General features: G+C 44.4%; 1 protein-coding gene across 1 annotated transcript; it reads right to left on the minus strand.

Annotated features, from left to right (window-relative positions):
- Positions 1-3,790: 3,790 nt before the first annotated feature.
- On the minus strand, positions 3,791-16,432 carry LOC120988964. Its single transcript, XM_040416782.1, has 23 exons — positions 16,410-16,432; positions 15,223-15,281; positions 14,755-14,847; positions 14,556-14,683; positions 14,336-14,467; positions 13,861-13,923; positions 13,122-13,277; positions 12,902-12,998; positions 12,599-12,816; positions 11,939-12,095; positions 11,567-11,775; positions 11,222-11,339; positions 10,939-11,144; positions 10,187-10,301; positions 9,944-10,113; positions 6,467-6,564; positions 6,290-6,393; positions 5,338-5,388; positions 5,035-5,215; positions 4,340-4,439; positions 4,157-4,247; positions 3,983-4,075; positions 3,791-3,903 (listed from the first exon to the last, which is right to left on the minus strand). Exons 1-23 carry the CDS (start codon positions 16,430-16,432, stop codon positions 3,791-3,793), a joined length of 2,775 nt encoding a protein of 924 aa, XP_040272716.1.
- Between the last annotated feature and the right edge of the window lie 1,463 nt (positions 16,433-17,895).

Consider the following 17,895-nt stretch of genomic DNA (forward strand, 5'->3'; position numbering starts at 1 on the left):
CTGAGGGTGTCAGTAACACTGAGCAGGCTTTATTCAGATGCAGATTTGTGTCAGGTCCGATCCGCACGCCTGAACAGCTTATTCCTGCAGAAGGCGCATGGATTTACGTAAATACAGATAAATGGGACAGCAACAAAAGTCTGCAACACATTTCTCAGATGAATTCAACCTTAGACACGTTTCAACACAATTACGTTTTTCTTCATTTTTAAAGGACCGAAACACATTAGTAAAATATGACAATTTCTCACGTTCACCGATCCCACACTACTGCTCTGTGCTACTTGTCCAGCTTGACATGCCAAAAAGGCCCTGCTCGACAACTCACCTAAGCCAGCAATTAGCCGAGCAGTGTCAGAACAGCAGGTGGTCGGTGGAGGTGCGTTACGTTTATTATCATACGGCTTTTTAAGTTTCACCTTACAAAAAGGATAATTACACTTCCTGTTAAATTGATTTTCCAGAACCCATGACAGCACCAGTGATATGAAGCCACCCACAGCTGGACAGGGAGCCCTAGAGCAATTAAAAAAAAGTTATCACCCACTTCTGCCTTCAGTGGATTCTGGAGTAGACCCACAATAGTCCTACAGATGTAAGACTAAGGTCAGGATGTCGTTTTTTAAGTTACTGTGGGAAGTCAGAGACAGAAACCCCATAACAAAACACAAGCCAGAGGGGGGTGCCGTCATGGATTCTGGAAAATGAAATTACCGATAAGTGTAATTTCTCCTTTCACCCACGACAGCCCCAGTGAGAAGACAGAAAGAAGCTGTAGGGAAGGACCGCAGCTTGTAAAAACTTCTTCCCGAGAAAAGTTCCAGAAAGACCCCAAGTCACGGCTCAAATTAGTTAGTTCGAATACGCAGTCTAATCTTCCTTGAGGAAAAATAAATAAATCACCATGGTGGAGTATTCAGAGTAACCTTCCTGCTGGACATGACAAACCAGCACAGAGGATCCACTGACTGATATCCGCTACAGATCAGTACATTCTCCATCTACGAAGTATCCAGAACCCTGAGGAAATGCACTTTAACCCCACCCAGGACTGACCTGCTGAAGTGACAGCCAAGCAAAGGCCATCTTAAATGACCGAGCAAGAAAATACAGGGCTCATGCACACGGACGTATTTTTAGTGTCCGTTCCGTTTTTTTGCGGAACCATTCACTTCAATGGGGCCACAAAAAAAATGAAATTACTCAGTGTGCATTCCGTAGTCCCACAAAAACGTCTTAGTGTCCGTTTTGCAGACACGGATAGGCATGGTTACAAAAAACAGATGCAACGCGGGTGTCATCCGTATTTTCTGCAGATTGCTAAATGCATACGGTCATGAGCCCCTTAGAGAGCAGCATCTTCCAGCAGGAAGGTTACTCTGAATGCTTCACCAGGGTGACCTTTCTTCCCCCTCGAGGATGATCAGAACATGTATTTGAACTAACGCCTCTAAAATTTCCGACTGGTGGGGGTCTGAGAAGGTATTGCGCTCCTGTGACCACTGCCCCTTCTCCCCAAGCGCAGCGCCGTACATTGTATAGTGGCAGTGTTTCATATCGGAGCTCGGCCCCGTTCACTCCTATGGCGCCGAGCTGCTCCTAGGCCACGTGATTGATGAACATGACATCACTGGCCTAGGAAAAGCTGCAAGAAGACCGTGGCGCTACAACAAGGGATGGTGCCTTCTCAAACAGCTGATTGGCGGGGGTCCCAAGTGTCAAACCCCACCAATCAGATACTGAGTCGCAAAAATGTTTTTTTTTTTTTAAAGTCTATACCCAACCTAATTAACCAGATGTGGATGACAAGAATAAAGATGGTCCTACACAGGAAAGTTGGTCAAAACTGACAATTTCAACCAAAACGAACATTCGCTGGTTGAAAATTTTACAAAATATCGTTTTAGCCAAGTGGTGATAGAAGTTGGCAACAACTGAAATTTTCACTCGATAGCTGGAGGAAAGGCCAGAGCGTTTAAAGAAAGCTTTGAGAGATCTTTTGTCCATCGCTGGGTTACACTGAACGAGTACTACAGTTTCAAACACCTGTGATGGTCAACCTGGACTAAAATGTCTATGGCCGGGTCTATGAAATGAACCTTCAGACGAATGCTTCAACCATTAACCAACTTCTATCTAAATGTTTATGGCTACCTTAGGACCATCTCAGCCCTGGGGGCTTTGGTTTAAGCGACAACTTCTTACATCTCTAGAAGATATGGTGTGACCGCTGCTCTATGCCCATGACTATAGGCCCTGCCCAGACTAATAGCCTTGTTTACATAGGATCAAGAAGAACACTTTAGGCTCCAATACATTTTGAAAACCTCATTTGTCAATTGGGTATGAGTTTAATATTTAAGGGCTTGTTCCACAAAAAAAGTTTTTCAAACCAGCACCTGGATCTAAATACTTCTGCAATTGCATGTAATAAGATTTTTGTATAGCCACTGAAATCTGTATAGCGCCACCTACAGTTTACTCTTAATTTCTGTCCTTGCTCACTGACATGGAAGCACATGCTCAGATCCATACTTCAGATGCCACCAGCTGCAGTAGGGAGTGTATCCTGCCAGCTTGAACTAAATCCAACGAGCAATGAATGTGGAGATCTCTGGATTCATGTGAGGTAGAGGACTGGTTCCAAGTCTGTCAGAAAGATGGTCATGTACTACATGACTGGTCACCAAGGAGTTATTCAAGCAGATTTCTAAAGTTAATGCATTTTAGTCTTAGGGTAAGGTCACAGTTGTGGTACAGAGCCAGCAGCCTGTTATGGCAGAAATGCCGGCCAAAGGCTTCTGCATGCAGCGGTATGTATCTGTCTGAAGCCCAGTATTAGCGCTGGAAACTCCAAACCACCACTAGATCCCAATCTCCTTAATAGGGATCCAGTAGTGAATGCCAGAATCCAGAAGGCTGCTCTCCTGGAAGAGCCTGCCTCATGTGAGCATAACCTTAGGGCTTGTTCACATGTCCATGACAGGGGCAAGATTAAAGTGGTTCATCCATGAAGGATCTGTGTCTGGTCCATTGACACTGCTAGGCTGAAAAAAAAAAATTTAAACAGCATCTCCTAGCAACAATCCATGAAGAATCTAGAGTCCGTGTCTTTCCATGGATCCATCAACTAACAGATGTGACAATAGGGCACACTTCTGAAGTATAACCCTCCAGATCTACATCCAGGCCCCTTGTGAACTCACCATCACCACCTCCTCAGGCAGAGAGTTCCATAGTCTCACTGCTCTTACCGTAAAGATCCTCTTCTATGTTTGTGTACAAACCTTCTTTCCTTTAGACAGAGGATGTCCTCTCGTCAGTCACGTGGATAAATAGATGGGAGAGATCTCTGTACTGACCCCTAATTTATACAGTTATTAGATCTCCTTAGTCTTTTCTAAACTGAACCCTAACTTTAATAATCTTTCTAGGACCCATTTCAGGTATTACTTTAGTTGCCCCCCTCTGAACCCTCTCCAGCTCTGCTATGTCTTCCTTGTTCACATGAGCCCAGAATTGTACAGTCCTCCAACTAGTGGTAGGACCTCACAGGCAATGAATGGCATTCAGGGTCTCGTTTCCTGCTGCAGTAAGAATCCTATAACCTGAGTACACTGCCCCCCTCAATTTCACCAGACAGGTCATTTTAGTAGCTTCATAAGCCCCTCACCACTAGAGGGGGCCAAACGTGTGCTTTTCATGTAATGGCAGCTCTTTGCCTTTACTCCATTATACATTGCTCCATGGAAGAATGAACCAAACCATTTACAAAATTATTATTTTTTATTTACTGTGTAAATAGGCGAATTGTAAGGAAGATTGCACCAACAGTAAAAGCAAATATAACAGCGAGGCCAAGTGGCAGCACCCAGGGCCATGTAGACTGGGAAGTCTCTCCACCTGCAGAGAATTAGAAGGAAAGGGTTAGGCAGATAAGAACTTTTCTGCCTCCTGTGATGAAGTGTGGTAAGACACTTACCAACATGCTGATAAACCACACCACTGGAACGTGTCAGGATCTGGAGAGGACCAACAGATACCAGCTCAGTTGGCAGAGGGACAGCTCTTTTATCTTAAAAAAATAATAATTTTTAGATAACATTAAGTGCAGATTCTAAATTACTAGATTTTGTGAAACGAAGAAGTTTATTACCCATGAGGCGCTCAGTCTGGTTGCAGGTTGTGGGGCAGCTCTCAGGCTGTATGGAGCCATCACAGATTATAACCTTACAGTGGATGAAGAACTGAAGGGAAAGTGGAAACCTGTGATTTATAATTCAGATTAAATTAGCCCCCCCCCCCCCCCCCCCTTCCCCCCCAGCCATCCTTTCCTCACCTGACTAGATGGGGCTTCATGAATCTTCACCTTGAATCTGGGCAACAAGTCTGGGGAGGTCTGGACCTCTGTGGAGAAGGCTTCTGCTACTGCACCACATCTGAGGCAGAACACAAGAGCCATGTAATACTGACCCCTTCCACATTGGAAGACAGAATCTTTGGCCCATTCTACCCATGAATTAAAGTTGGCATCAACCCAGTCCAGTATACATTAGGGGGCAGGAAAAAAATTAAGTGGTAACTGAGCCCACCTGATGCACATAACATGAACACAATTGAGTGGTAGAGCACAGCTGTAGGGCTCAGATCTTTTCTAATAAAATATGGCTGCCTTCTTTCAAAGACAGAAGCACTCCTGTTCATGGATTTGTTTAGTATTACAGCTCAGATCCGTCCACCTCTATGGACAGACCATGTACATATGCAGCAACATTTAGGAAGAAAGCAGCCATGTTTTTCCAGTAACCAGCCCTTTATGCCCCTGGTGCTGTGAATGTATATTCTATATAAAACCATGAACTTGTGTGCTTTTTGACTAAGGCACTAGTTTTCTACAGGTCTGAGAAAGTTTACACTCAAGTAACATGTTCATGGCACAGGTACATTTTATCTATGTTTCTTGCCTGAAGATCCAGTCATAGATCACAGACTTGTAGCAGAAACTAGGTTTTTACATGTTTGAGGTCTACTCACCCATCCACAATAAGATCCCACCATTTGATTCCATCTTGGACAGGAAATGTTGTAGCCCAACAGTCTTTGATTGCAGCCATAGGCTCTGGACTTTGCACATCTGCTTGGAAGTAAAGGACATCGTTGGACTGCACTGAGACAGGGAAGTCTCCATTCTGATAAAAGGCGGTAAGATTTCCATCTGTGGGAAAAGGAGGGCTTTCATGAGGGAGTTGTGAGATGTCAACCCATCCTGAGGAATACTAGATTTCAATACAAGATAAACCTCCTTACACATGTCCCTGGGTTATCACTAGACCTTACCCTTGGCCAGTTTCAGCTCAGCTACATGAGTTCTGGCTCTCCTCCGTAACACTGGAAGACAAAATGGCAAGAGTCACTCCTCTTCAAGATATATTTCTATCACTTTTTTACAGTCTAATACAAGTCTTGATATAATAGCTTTCTTCAACGATTTACATTCACAAGGTAGTACTTGAGCTTTGGCCAAGCAAGGCATCACCGGAAGATCAGTTACGTTTGTTTTGACCAAGTAGACATCAGTTGATAGAAAGGATGTTTGGGTACAGTATTGGGGGGGGGGGGGGGGGGGGGTCTCACTTCAGCAAGTGGCATCCATCATGTAGAGTTAATACAAGTCACTTACTAGTGTATTGTGATTCTCCATATTGCATTTTTCCACCACATTAGACACTGCTGGTTTCCATGTCATGACCACCCTGCAAACCATCAGTGGTGGTTGTGTTTGCACACTGTAGCAAGAAGAGCCAACCTCTGGTGGCCAGGACCATGGGAGCACACATTGGCTGGTGCTTTCCTACAGCGTGCAAGCGAGACCATTGCCGATGGATTGCAGGGTGGTTGTAACCATGGAAACTAGCAGTGCATAATCTGGATAGCAAAGGAAGCAATATGGGATAATACATTAGTAAATGGCTTGTATTAACCTTCTCTACATAATGAGTGCCATTTGCAGAGGTGAGAACCCCCTTTAAGATTTCTGTACAGTTTTAGAAGGCAAAAAGGTTACAAATGCATTGGCAGAAAGTTAAGCAAATGTTTGGCAATATGCACGATTTAGACAAACCCAGTGCCAATTTGTAGGAGTAGAATCTTTCCTCATAATTAAGAGCCTCCATGCCCCTTATCAGTTTACTTAGTCTTTGTACTTTTTCCAGCACCAGAGCATCCCTTTTGTGGACTGGTGCCCAGAACTGGACCAGAGAAGACTACTGGACCAGAGAAGACTAGTTACCTCTTGCCTGAGACTGCTGAAGTCCTGACTTGATGCCCTCTGTTCTGTATTGACCACTCAACCACAAGGTGTCTCTTACTGGGTATCTACAGCGCACAGTCAATCTAGAACATGAGGGGACAAAGGTTAGTGTTGGGTCTACAAGTTTAAGACTGAAATACAAATAAAATACATCACCTGTATGAAGAATCTCTGGAAATGATTGGTTGCTGTGGTAACAGGACTGATCGATCAAACGTCACTTCGTTTTCATACACCAGGTAGTCATTGTCAAACTGAAAACAGGGAGTTAGATTAAGACCGCTTCAAGTGTAGTGACCGCTTCAACTGGTCCTTCACTTGCCATTGATATTAAGGGCTACAGCACCAACAATCTGGAGGCCTAGAGACACTAGTGGACCTACCACCTTTTACCATAGAGACTGGGCTCTACCAGTCCAATGCACCAGAGGATTCTGTCAAATGGTTATGCCCCACTGCCCTTTTCAGTGCATCCCAAAAGACTTTACTGATTGGTTTTGGTGCCAAACCAATATTGCCAGCTTCAGGCTAAGCTCACATAGTCTCAAGATAATGGTTTTCCCAGAGTCCAACATGACTGCACTGACAGGAACAGGTTAAAATACCCCCCGTGTTTCTTCAAATTACTGCACAAGGATGGATAAACAGGACACTGAATAGAATAAAGTCTAACAAAGCAAAAACTTGAGTGAGGCATAAGGGTGCCGTCATGTCAGACTCCTGAAAAACAGATTACCGATGAGACCAATTCCCACTTTCCAGGACATCCTCCATGACAGCATCACATGGAGCTATACCAGATAAGTAGCTGGATTAGGGTGGGACTGCTTAGAACATTACACCCAAACCTTTGTTAGTCATTTGCAATATCTAGTCTAATTGCTACAGAAGGTGTTAATTCTGAAAAAGTGGTGGCTTTGCACATTTAATCTAGAGGCTTCTGCTTGTTCTGACCATGCCACCACTTCTAGTAGAGTGTGCTTCAATACCCTATGGATACAATTTATTGAAGCTTGCAAGTCTGACAGCCATCTGGCCAGGGTAGCCAGAAGCTTTCTGACATTTGTTTTGGTCTGCAAGTTGTACAAGATTGCTATGCTTTCTCAGGTTGAGGTTTCTAGGTAGGCCAATAGTGACCCAGTGTCCAACATGTTAAAGACTCTTATCTGTGCACAAGGATGGAAGGGTTTCTTGGTCTAGATGAAAACCAAGGAATGCTGGATCCAATTTATCAAACTGGCATAAAGTAGAACTGGCTTAGTTGCCAATTGCAGCCAATCTGACTTACTTTCATTTTTCAAAGGAGCTGTGAAAAATGAAAGGTGGAATCCAATTGGTTGCTATGGGCAACTAAGCCAGTTCTACTTTAAACCAGTTTAATAAATCTCCCACTTAGTTTTCTGCCCAGTAGAATCTGTTGTGAGGTGTAGAGGGTGCCATCCAAGACAGTTATATTGTCTGCTAAAACCTTCAAGTGTTTTAGATCCGCCCCCCCACTTTAGGGTCTTATAGCCGAGTTCCCAATAAGTTGAGGATTTCTCTTGATCCCAGAAACCCTGGAAGAACTGAGCCCTTTGCTCCCCAGCCCGATTGGCTGGTATGTTACCATTACATATGGACTTCCAAGGAATTCCAGTTATGATATTCTTGGATTCCATCTTGAATGGATGGTATGTAATTGTTATCTGTTTGCTTTAGGTTTGTTCTGAAAGATCCATCTGGCTTCTTTATTGGGAAAAGTCTTAAGTAATCACCTTTGCATTCTTGGTCCTGAGGTACATGTATTACTGCTCCTAGTCACTAAATTTTACACCCCGCAAGATTCTCTTGAATTTTTACCATGTCATAATTAGCAAGTGTACATTTAAGGGATGGACTGAAACTCCATCTTGAGGCCTTCTTGTAGGACCCATGGATTGAGTCATGTGGCACCAAGCTTGAAAGAATTTCCACCTTTCTGACTGGCCTGGTGTGTTTATTTTGGGTGTCAGGGGTCAAGTAAAAATCCCCTTTCCCTTGTTTATGGTATGACCATTTTTCTAACTTTTCCCTAGTCTTTAAACACCATTCTCCTGATAATTGGTTTACAAGAAACCTGGGGTATCCTGGGTCTTCCAGGAGCCCTTTTTTGTTATCAGATGCCTTCTCCAATATCTTATCCTGGACCATATCAAATATTTAGGCTCCTGAAGGAATTGCACCTAGTTCTTTGATAGCATATCCCTGATCAATTTAGCCTGACCGAATCTGCTAAAGCGTCAGCCATAAAATGCTGTGCCCATTTTTTTTTATTTACCAGGGATTACATTTTTTTAATATATATATATATATATATAAAACTCCCTGGGGGGCATTTTTAGGAGGTTTTCCAACTGAGCCAACCATAACATTGATCTCAACCTAGTTGTGATGATCAAAGCTGAAGTCCCTCAGGATTTCCCTAGAAGTCAGTCCAACTTTGTCCATGGGGTCCATTAGTTGGGAAGAACCTTCAAAGGGTATACACCTTCTAACCACAACTTGGTTTCTTCACTATCAAAAGGCAAGGCAGTTTCTAAATTCTCTGGGAAGACAGTTGTCCACCTCTTCCCATTCCTTTAATGAATCTGATTCAAAATTAGTTTGAAAGTTTCCTTAATCCAGTAAATATTTCATCATGAACCAATCTTTTTGGCTGGACCTTCATGTCCATTGGTTTCCTAATGAGTTAGCGAATTTGGTTTGCTCCATCCAAACCAGATTAGTTTTATAAAACTTAGTTTACAATATCTCCACCGTAGTGCGCTAAAATGTATGAACTCTGCTGAGGCTTCGAAACTCTTGCTGCAAATAACGCAAAAGTTGCATTGTCTCGTGTCTAAAATCATTTTGTTTGTGTACACAACTTACCAAATCTCATTAACAAAGCTGATGTGATCTTTGGAACAGTAATTTATGTGCATAACTAAAGTGTAATGTCATAAGACAAAGCAAGTCCCATGTTATTTACAGCATTTTTATGGCCTCAGCAGAGCCCATACATAGTGCACTGAGGAGATATTGTAAATTAAGTTACGGTAAACAAATCTGGTTTGGATAGAGGAATCTGAATTGATCAAGCCTATTAGTATAATTTGCCCTCTTCAGAGGACATAGATGGTAGCACCTCCACATCTTAGTGCTAGGGGTGGCTGCCACCTCTGAAGGCATTAGGAAGGACATTGACTTCTTCCTGTATTATTGATCTAAGATCAAGTGGGTTGTTCTCTTAATGCATTCTGTACAATTGTGTATGAATCTTCTGGTTCTGTGGAGTGCCCTCTGTGGCCAGAGTTAACATCCATGATAGAGGAACACCTGTCCTACGCACCCCCCACCGCCATTTAAATCTTTTATTAACTGATCTCTTCTGTGCACCTGTCTGCTACTGGTATGGGGGGGGGGGGGGGGGGAATGGTGTGGTTGGGAGGGGCTTTTTAACCTCAGTTTGTCCTTGCATTAGACCGGAAGACATCTGACAAGTGGTACCATCATGGAGGACATCCTGTAAAGTGTTGGTCCACGTTACAGCTGGACATCCATACTTATTAACTAAAGAAAACCCTCTAACTGGTTCATTATACTTCAATATCAGGAGGCACAATAAGTTCTTACCCGACTTGTGGTCCCACATGTATAGGCCACAAAGTTAAAGAGGGCCTTCTTAGAAGTAGCGCTCTGAGGAGTGCAGGTAGGATCCCTTAAGTGGGCTTTCTGGGCATCAAATGCAGGTTTGGTGACTGTGCTGTCAATGAGTGCAATCATTGTACCATTGGAGAGGCAGACTATGGGATGAAGAAAGTCAAGTTAATCTAGACTCAGGATTGGCAATGGTGGTCATAAGAGAAGACTACTCACGTAGAGGCCTTGTAGGGAACTGGCAATATAGTTTATAAGAGCCCTGTATTTGTATGGTTCGGGGGTTTCGTAATGTGAAGTCTAGACGAACAGCTGAGTTTTCCAAATTGACTTCCTAAAAATAAAAAGACATCAATACTACTGGGTATTGTACTTTGGACATCTGCTACTTTATAGCAACACAACTTTTACATTTTACAGCCATTGAGATGTGCTCTGGGTCTAAACATTTGACTTTAAGACAGAATTCTAGAGTGCAGGGCCATATTACCTTATTTTTGTTTATTTACCTTACAGCCGAGTTTGGTTGTCAATGCCATGCAGTAAAGACAAGACTCAAAGTCCAGTGCCGAGGACTCAAACCAAGCGCCAAGTAACAGCTTTAGAGGATGCCTTATGGGGAAGCCATCATTAAGTGACCATTGCTACCTCTTCAGTTATGACTTGTTAGCAAGAGTCAACCATGTACCAACAGCCATATGAGGCAGTTACATTTTACCATGAAATCTCCAGACCTACTGCCAACCTATAAAAACCTTCAAAATACATATTACCCTTAAAGTATCAGTTACATTATACAAGAGTTAACACATTAGGCTGTAAACCCTCCCAGAGCTCCATCTAGCACCAAAAGCTTCCCATCAGCTCTTAAGCAAGTGTTTGGTATCTGAACATCATGTTACTGGAAGCCTGGTTTGAGGTCACCACTAGCCAGAACGACATTGCTGCTTACAGATTTCCTAAGAGGTTACCTCATAGATCAAGCCAACAGCAGTAGATGGCACCTCAATGCGTAGGAGAGTCACTGAATTCTGGACAGTGATATTCTGGGAAGCGATAAGGGCATCATTCAGAGGGAGGTCCTGAATGTATGGAAGCCAGTCGTAGTCCATATTTCCTCTAATTACATTAATGACCAGCCGATCCTTCTCACAGAAACCATTGATTATTGGTGGCACTAAATTGGAAGATATCACAGGTTAGTAGGTTGTCCACTTGGGCAGTATCTAGTCTACCACATAGGACAATACTCACCAGCATCCTGGATTATGCAGTCCACCACATAAGTGCGTGTTAAGTTCTTATTTTTGGGCACAAGGATTAGTATATATGTCACGTACAGTCTATACTGTCTTTTATAGCCGCCAACATACTGAGGGGGAAAAAAAAAATATTAGAACATACCATAATCATTCCACATACTGGAAGCTTTTAAGCACCATTTAAAGAAGGTCATTTCAAAGCAAATCTTAGCGTTTTACAAGATAAGAGTTTGCCTCCCCCACCTTGAACTAGCTCCCCTCATGTTTGGTAGCCTAGACTCATTCAACTAAATACCAACCAGCCCAGAGATGAGGCTATTCCCCTCAAAGATCCTACCGTCTGTTCCACAAGAGGGTCCGAGAAGGGCACAGTAAGGTAGAAGGCATGAGTGTTGTTGGACACTGTGGCAGTCATAACTGTCATCTGTCTCGGCCCCAATTCAGCAAGATTAAGAGGTGCACCGTGGATGATGAAGGACTGTATGTCCATATCAGCGTAGAAGTTGCCCAGGGACACATTGAAGTAGAGATTTTCTTTAATAGTATCTGGAAGACGGTTAGAGAAAAACTTTGTATCACAGGTTCAATATGAGAACTTAATCACAAGTTTCCAGCCCAGTCTCCAAGAGACTGTCCATGCACCTGCCACCATTCTCAGCATTTCCACCTTTCACCCCATCTGCTATAAACATACAGGGATCATACTTACGGTCTAGAAAGACTGGATTGTGTACAACCGCTGGTGCAACAATTGGTTTGTAAGACGTATGTGTGGTAGAGTCATCATTCTCAATACCCACCCATTGGCGCATAAGGAGGAGGTGAATACTGTATGTGGTCACATAGGTGTTATTAACAATATCGCTCTGTAAACAAGAGAAATATAGGGTAAAGCCCAAGTAATGGTTTCAGACTTCAGTCAGGGCATGCTGAGAGTTAAACAGCTGAAGAGCCACAGATTGGCTGGGTTAGTTATTGTGACCTGCCTCTGTACAGGGCAGCAGTAGCCAAAGTGAATCTCAATGGGGTGTCCAGAAATTGTCTGAAGTGGGCAGCATATTGCCACATTGGCCAATTTGGAGAAATTGACAGAAGAATGTTTATCCTCAGATGACAGATGTGTGCAGAGTTAGCTAAACCTAGTCTAAAGTTAGTTACCAAGATCAGTTCCTTTCCCAATTGAGACTAGTCATCCTCCATAGCAAAAAGGGTGGAGTAGTTTACTAGTACATTCACTGCTGGGGGGAAATTAGTTAAGTTACAGAAAAGGGGGAAATAACCCTCTTCTGACCCATGAGCCCTAGAATTTTGTATGTTAAACCTAGCAACATGGTAGAACATTTAAATAATGCATTGTATGTCCACCAACCTCAATATAGCCCCCAGAAGCACCATATGGAATGGTAACGTTCACTTTTTGCGCATCATAACTTAATATGTATTTGTGGGTCATAACTTCAGTTGAGTTTAAGAGGTATCCATTGATTCCTACAGCAAACAAGTTATTGATGACTTCTCCACCGATTAGAGGGCTAAGTACTGCTGGAGACAGCCAGGAGACTGCAGTGTCCATAAATACTGGAGGATCTGTCCAGGATGGAGAAGAGGTTCATTAACATACTGAAGGGAAGCACCAACCCCACCCCCAGTTTGCTTATTCTATAACATTTACCTTTTGGACATGCAATTGTTGTGTCCACGATGATCCGCAGAAGTGTTTGAGTATACAACATAGTACTCGCAATGACATCAAGGGAAAAGTTACCGATCTGGGAAGAATTTACAAGTTAAGCTCATTAGCCCATAGGAGGAGACCTCATACCCCCAAACCCTACAGTAGGCCACCAACTACTATCTACATAAACCTTCCATTATCTTTGGGAGCCACTTACCGCCAAAACCCGAGTTTCTGAGGTGTTGTACGGGGCTCTGAAGACCACCCTGGTCATTGTGGCATTGACCCCAAAGCCTCTGTTGATGGCACTGTCAGCTGTAATAGGTACATTAGAGCTGTTGAACCAAACTTTCCACCTTTGAGGGATTCCCATCTGCGATTGAAAGAACTCACATTTAGAAGATCATACCCGAGAGAGAAGGGATTTTAGTACAAGATGGAGTTTCCAGTTTGAGCGTTACAGATGGTGAACTACTGAAGCCCACATTATACCAACTAGCTTTATATAATGGCTAGAAACCCTGGTGGACACATGGTGAAGTGTTGCCCACTTTGGATCACCACATTAACCAGACAGTCACTAATGGTGGGGTGGCACTGTACAGATGTTCTATTGGGACAGCAGCACTAAGGCCACTTTCATGTCTGTGGTGTGAATTCTGGCAGAACAGCCTGGTGGAATTTTCCAAATCCTGCACTGCCGGACGCAACTGGAATGTCCACTGGACCCATTACATATGTCATCCAGCGAAGATTCAGCCACATTCCAGCAAAAAGGCTGAGAGTCTGCCAGACAAACTACAGTGGTTTGAGTCCAGCCAATTCCTGCCATAATCTGCCAGATAGTAGTGCCACTGGTGTGAAAGTATCCCAAGTTACCCACTGGTCTTAACACAAGGTAACAGGCGTTATTGGAGGCTACGCATTTTGGTCTCCATCCAGGTCCCAAAACTTACCACAGGTTCAGTTAGAGAAAGGAGGTTTAATATCACAGCTGGTATAATCCTAGTAACTGACACCTAAGAAAGAAAAGTCAATTATGGGTAATTTGATTCTCCAGAACCCATGACAGCACCTTATTCCCTCTGATGCAGTCACGGGTGATATAATATCTTGCCTCTATTTATTTTTAGAGTGGGACAAAGAAAATACTGGACAGTTTTCTCCACTTAACGCTTAGCTTTCCAAAGATCTAACCAGACAGAAGATGTCTGGAGACCACAAGGCAAAAACCACATTCATACATGAAGTTCACATTTGTTAGGTAATGGCCACAGCTTTCCATGTAAATATTCTACTGTCAATACAATTGGTGGTAAAACCAAATGTCAGTGTTCTCAGCCGCTGCATCTGGCCCTACCCCAAGAGTCAAGTAGAAGCAGTGAACTTGGGTTAGAACCTTATTAAATTGTAAGAAGACTAAAGAATCACCTCCATGTAGTTTTCCTCGCAAACAACCTCCCTCACATCCCAGGGTTGAGAAGGCATACAGGACATGGACACTGGATATATTTTGGTTTGGTTCACCCTGAACTGCACCTTTACATCAAACTGCCTGTCATTCTGAAAACAAAAAACACAGAAGTAGTTAATGAGAAGACTACCCTACTCACATCATGCAGATACCACCATAGTTATGAGGAACACCTACTTTATTCTCCACCCAGCAGCCAAGAAAGGATATCCTGACTTCCACGTTGCCATACACGTCTTTGGTAATTGTGTAGCCGCATTGTGCCGACCGGTTTCCATGCATCACGTCCAAAAATCTGGTATTATCTGTAACAAAGAAGCTTGAGCAAACAGAGCAAGATGTCTCCCAGACACAATGACATGAGTTGTTCACTTACTCAGCACCTCCAGCTGCCAGATACTAGACCCGATGAAGGTTTGGTCCAACCAAATCCAGAAATATCGCTCCCGACATTCTGTCCTAGAAACACCTGTTCAAGACAAGGTCCCAAAACACCAAATGTGGATCAGCAGAACCAAGTGTTAAGTTCCCAGACTAGAAAACCCATTGCTGAAACCTCTAGCCAACTCAGTCATAGGAGGTCACCTATCTCAAGCTCTAATACATCTCCAACAGTGGGCCCCGATCTGAATTCCATAAGCACAGGGTTAGCTATGTAATAGGCTGTGATGTCCACAGCAGCAAACATTTTATGGGGGAGCAGCACATTTCAAGTCAACCTGAAGGCAATTTCCACCATTTTGATGGCTGGCTTGGATATGGTTTACATTGAGACTCAAATCATTTCCATCTGTATTCAGTCCAACACAACTACACCCAAACTACAGGTCAAAGACTAACTTACCTGGGGGGAAAGTCTGAAGTTGTGCCAAGCAGGGGGTGCCCAGACAGAGCAGGGTCACTCTGAAAAAAAAAACAAAAAAAAAAAAACAGCTTTGTAAATTAAGCACAGGAACGATCCCTTGTAGACACATCCGTTATAGAAGGGATACAATAAGTTGTACTGGGCGCCAAAATAAATCAGCACATATTAGGGTGAATTCACAGAGGATTTGTTGTCAAAACAGCAGCAGCTGCCCTATTCATCTGAACGGAGCTTGTAGAAGTCATTCCTGCAGAAACAACCCCCATTCTGATCCATAGAACTGACCATCAAGTGTATAAATATCTGCTGCATGTGAATTCACCCTTAGAACTACAGAGAGTAGTAGTACTGTGCAGGGTCTATAGCATCAAAGCAGAATTAAAGAAGTTTAGACAAGGGATACTGTGCCCCCATCACCACGAGCCCAGACCGCAGAGGATACTGTGCCCCCATCACCACGAGCCCAGACCGCAGAGGATACTGTGCCCCCATCACCACGAGCCCAGACGATACTGTGCCCCCATCACCACGAGCCCAGACCGCAGAGGATACTGTGCCCCCATCACCACAAGCCCAGACCGCAGAGGATACTGTGCCCCCATCACCACGAGCCCAGACAATACTGTGCCCCCATCACCACGAGCCCAGACCGCAGAGGATACTGTGCCCCCATCACCACGAGCCCAGACCGCAGAGAATACTGTGCCCCCATCACCACGAGCCCAGACCGCAGAGAATACTGTGCCCCCATCACCACGAGCCCAGACCGCAGAGGATACTGTGCCCCCATCACCACGAGCCCAAACCGCAGAGGATACTGTGCCCCCATCACCACGAGCCCAGACCGCAGAGGATACTGTGCCCCCATCACCACGAGCCCAGACCACAGAGGATACTGTGCCCCCATCACCACGAGCCCAGACCGCAGAGGATACTGTGCCCCCATCACCACAAGCCCAGACCGCAGAGGATACTGTGCCCCCATCACCACGAGCCCAGACCGCAGAGAATACTGTGCCCCCATCACCACGAGCCCAGACTACAGAAAGAAATACTGTGCAGAGTCTATTGAATTCAAAAAGATAGGAATGAAGCATGCAAGAAGGGATACTGTGCATCTTCCAAACAGAAAACCTGGTGAGACTTGTAGTACTAACACAACCTACCCAGTGAGGAGTGCAAGATACATGACCAGACCAGCAGTGAGCACCTCATGCAGTCACTGACCACCAGGATGGATGAAGGTGTGGTCGCAGGCGCCCTCTTATAACTGGAGGGTCAGCTGCTCGCTATAATCATCACTAATTGCACTCAGTTGGCTGTGGCTCTGCGGCTGCACTATGGCTAGGTCTACATGACGACAGATATGGCACAACTACACCGCAACATTTTGTTGCACCAATGTCGCGCAACAATTTTTATAATGGCAGTCTATGGTGTCGCACTGCAACATGCGACATGCTGCGACTGCGACGCAACAGTCGCAGAAAAATCCACCTCGAATGGATTTTCTCTGACTGTTGCGTTGCAGTAGCAGCATGTCGCATGTTGCAGTGCGACACCATAGACTGCCATTATAAAAATTGTTGCGCGACATTGGTGCAACAAAATGTCGCGCGACAAATGTCGTTGTGTAGACCTATCCTAAAGGCGACCATGGTGCCTCAATGGCAGCCGTGGCCCAACGGATGCAGTCATGTGATCGGCGAGCCGATCCGCATATGTACGTCTGGATGTCATGTGTCCTCGACGGCCATAAACCTTATCGTGTAGGATCGTTTGTGATGACGGTGAATCAGACGCACCCTAACAGAAACCTGTGGAAGTCACGTACGATCAGTAAGCCGCCATAGCAGTCTAAGGGCTCTTTCATACGAGCGGATCCCGTGCGTGGAATCCACTGTGTAAAAGAGAGCCAAGCCCCGCTCCGGACAGCAGAGACACGGAGCACTAACATGACTGACCATGCTCTTTGCCTCTCTGTGATCTTTTTACTACAAAATCGCGGTGACAACTTTGTCTCACTGTGATTTTGTAGTAAAAAGATCAGAGAGGCACGGAGCATTATCAATCATGTTAGGCTACTTTCACACTAGCGTTTTTTGCGGATCCGTCATGGATCTGCAAAAACGCTTCCGTTACAATAATACAACCGCATGCATCCGTCATGAACGGATCCGGTTGTATTATGTCTTCTATAGCCATGACGGATCCGTCATGAACTCCATTAAAAGTCGATGGGGGACGGATCCGTTTTCTATTGTGTCAGAGAAAACGGATCCGTCCCCATTGACTTACATTGTGTGCCAGGACGGATCCGAATGGAGGCAAGCTGATGCATTCTGAGCGGATCCTTATCCATTCAGAATGCATTAGGGCAAAACTGATCCGTTTTGGACCGCTGGTGAGAGATCTGAACGGATCTCACAAACGGAAAGCCAAAACGCCAGTGTGAAAGTAGCCTTAATGCTCCGAGTCTCTGCTCTCTGGAACGGGGCTTGGCTCTGTTTCACGCAGCAGATTACCCGCACGGCATCCGCTGGTGTGAAAGAGCCCCTATACCAGTAGTGCTGGTGACAACAAGCAGATTGCACGTTAGACAGGAGACCAGACAGGTCACCTCATCCATCATGGTGTCTGTTGCTAAGCAAC

The sequence above is a fragment of the Bufo bufo genome, chromosome 1 (assembly GCF_905171765.1).
Source record: "Bufo bufo chromosome 1, aBufBuf1.1, whole genome shotgun sequence".
In the NCBI taxonomy this organism is placed as follows: Eukaryota; Metazoa; Chordata; class Amphibia; order Anura; family Bufonidae; genus Bufo; species Bufo bufo.

What these genes read in the sequence shown, in the direction of transcription:
- LOC120988964 (XM_040416782.1), bottom strand. Translation starts at nt 16,432, where the DNA reads ATGTATCTTGCACTCCTCACTGG. An exon ending in TATCTTGCACTCCTCACTGG is followed by an intron (nt 15,282 to 16,409) that starts GTAGGTTGTGTT and finishes TTTTTTTTTCAG; the next exon opens with AGTGACCCTGCTCTGTCTGG. An exon ending in TCAGCAGTCTCAGGCAAGAG is followed by an intron (nt 5,389 to 6,289) that starts GTAACTAGTCTT and finishes TTTGTCTTCCAG; the next exon opens with TGTTACGGAGGAGAGCCAGA.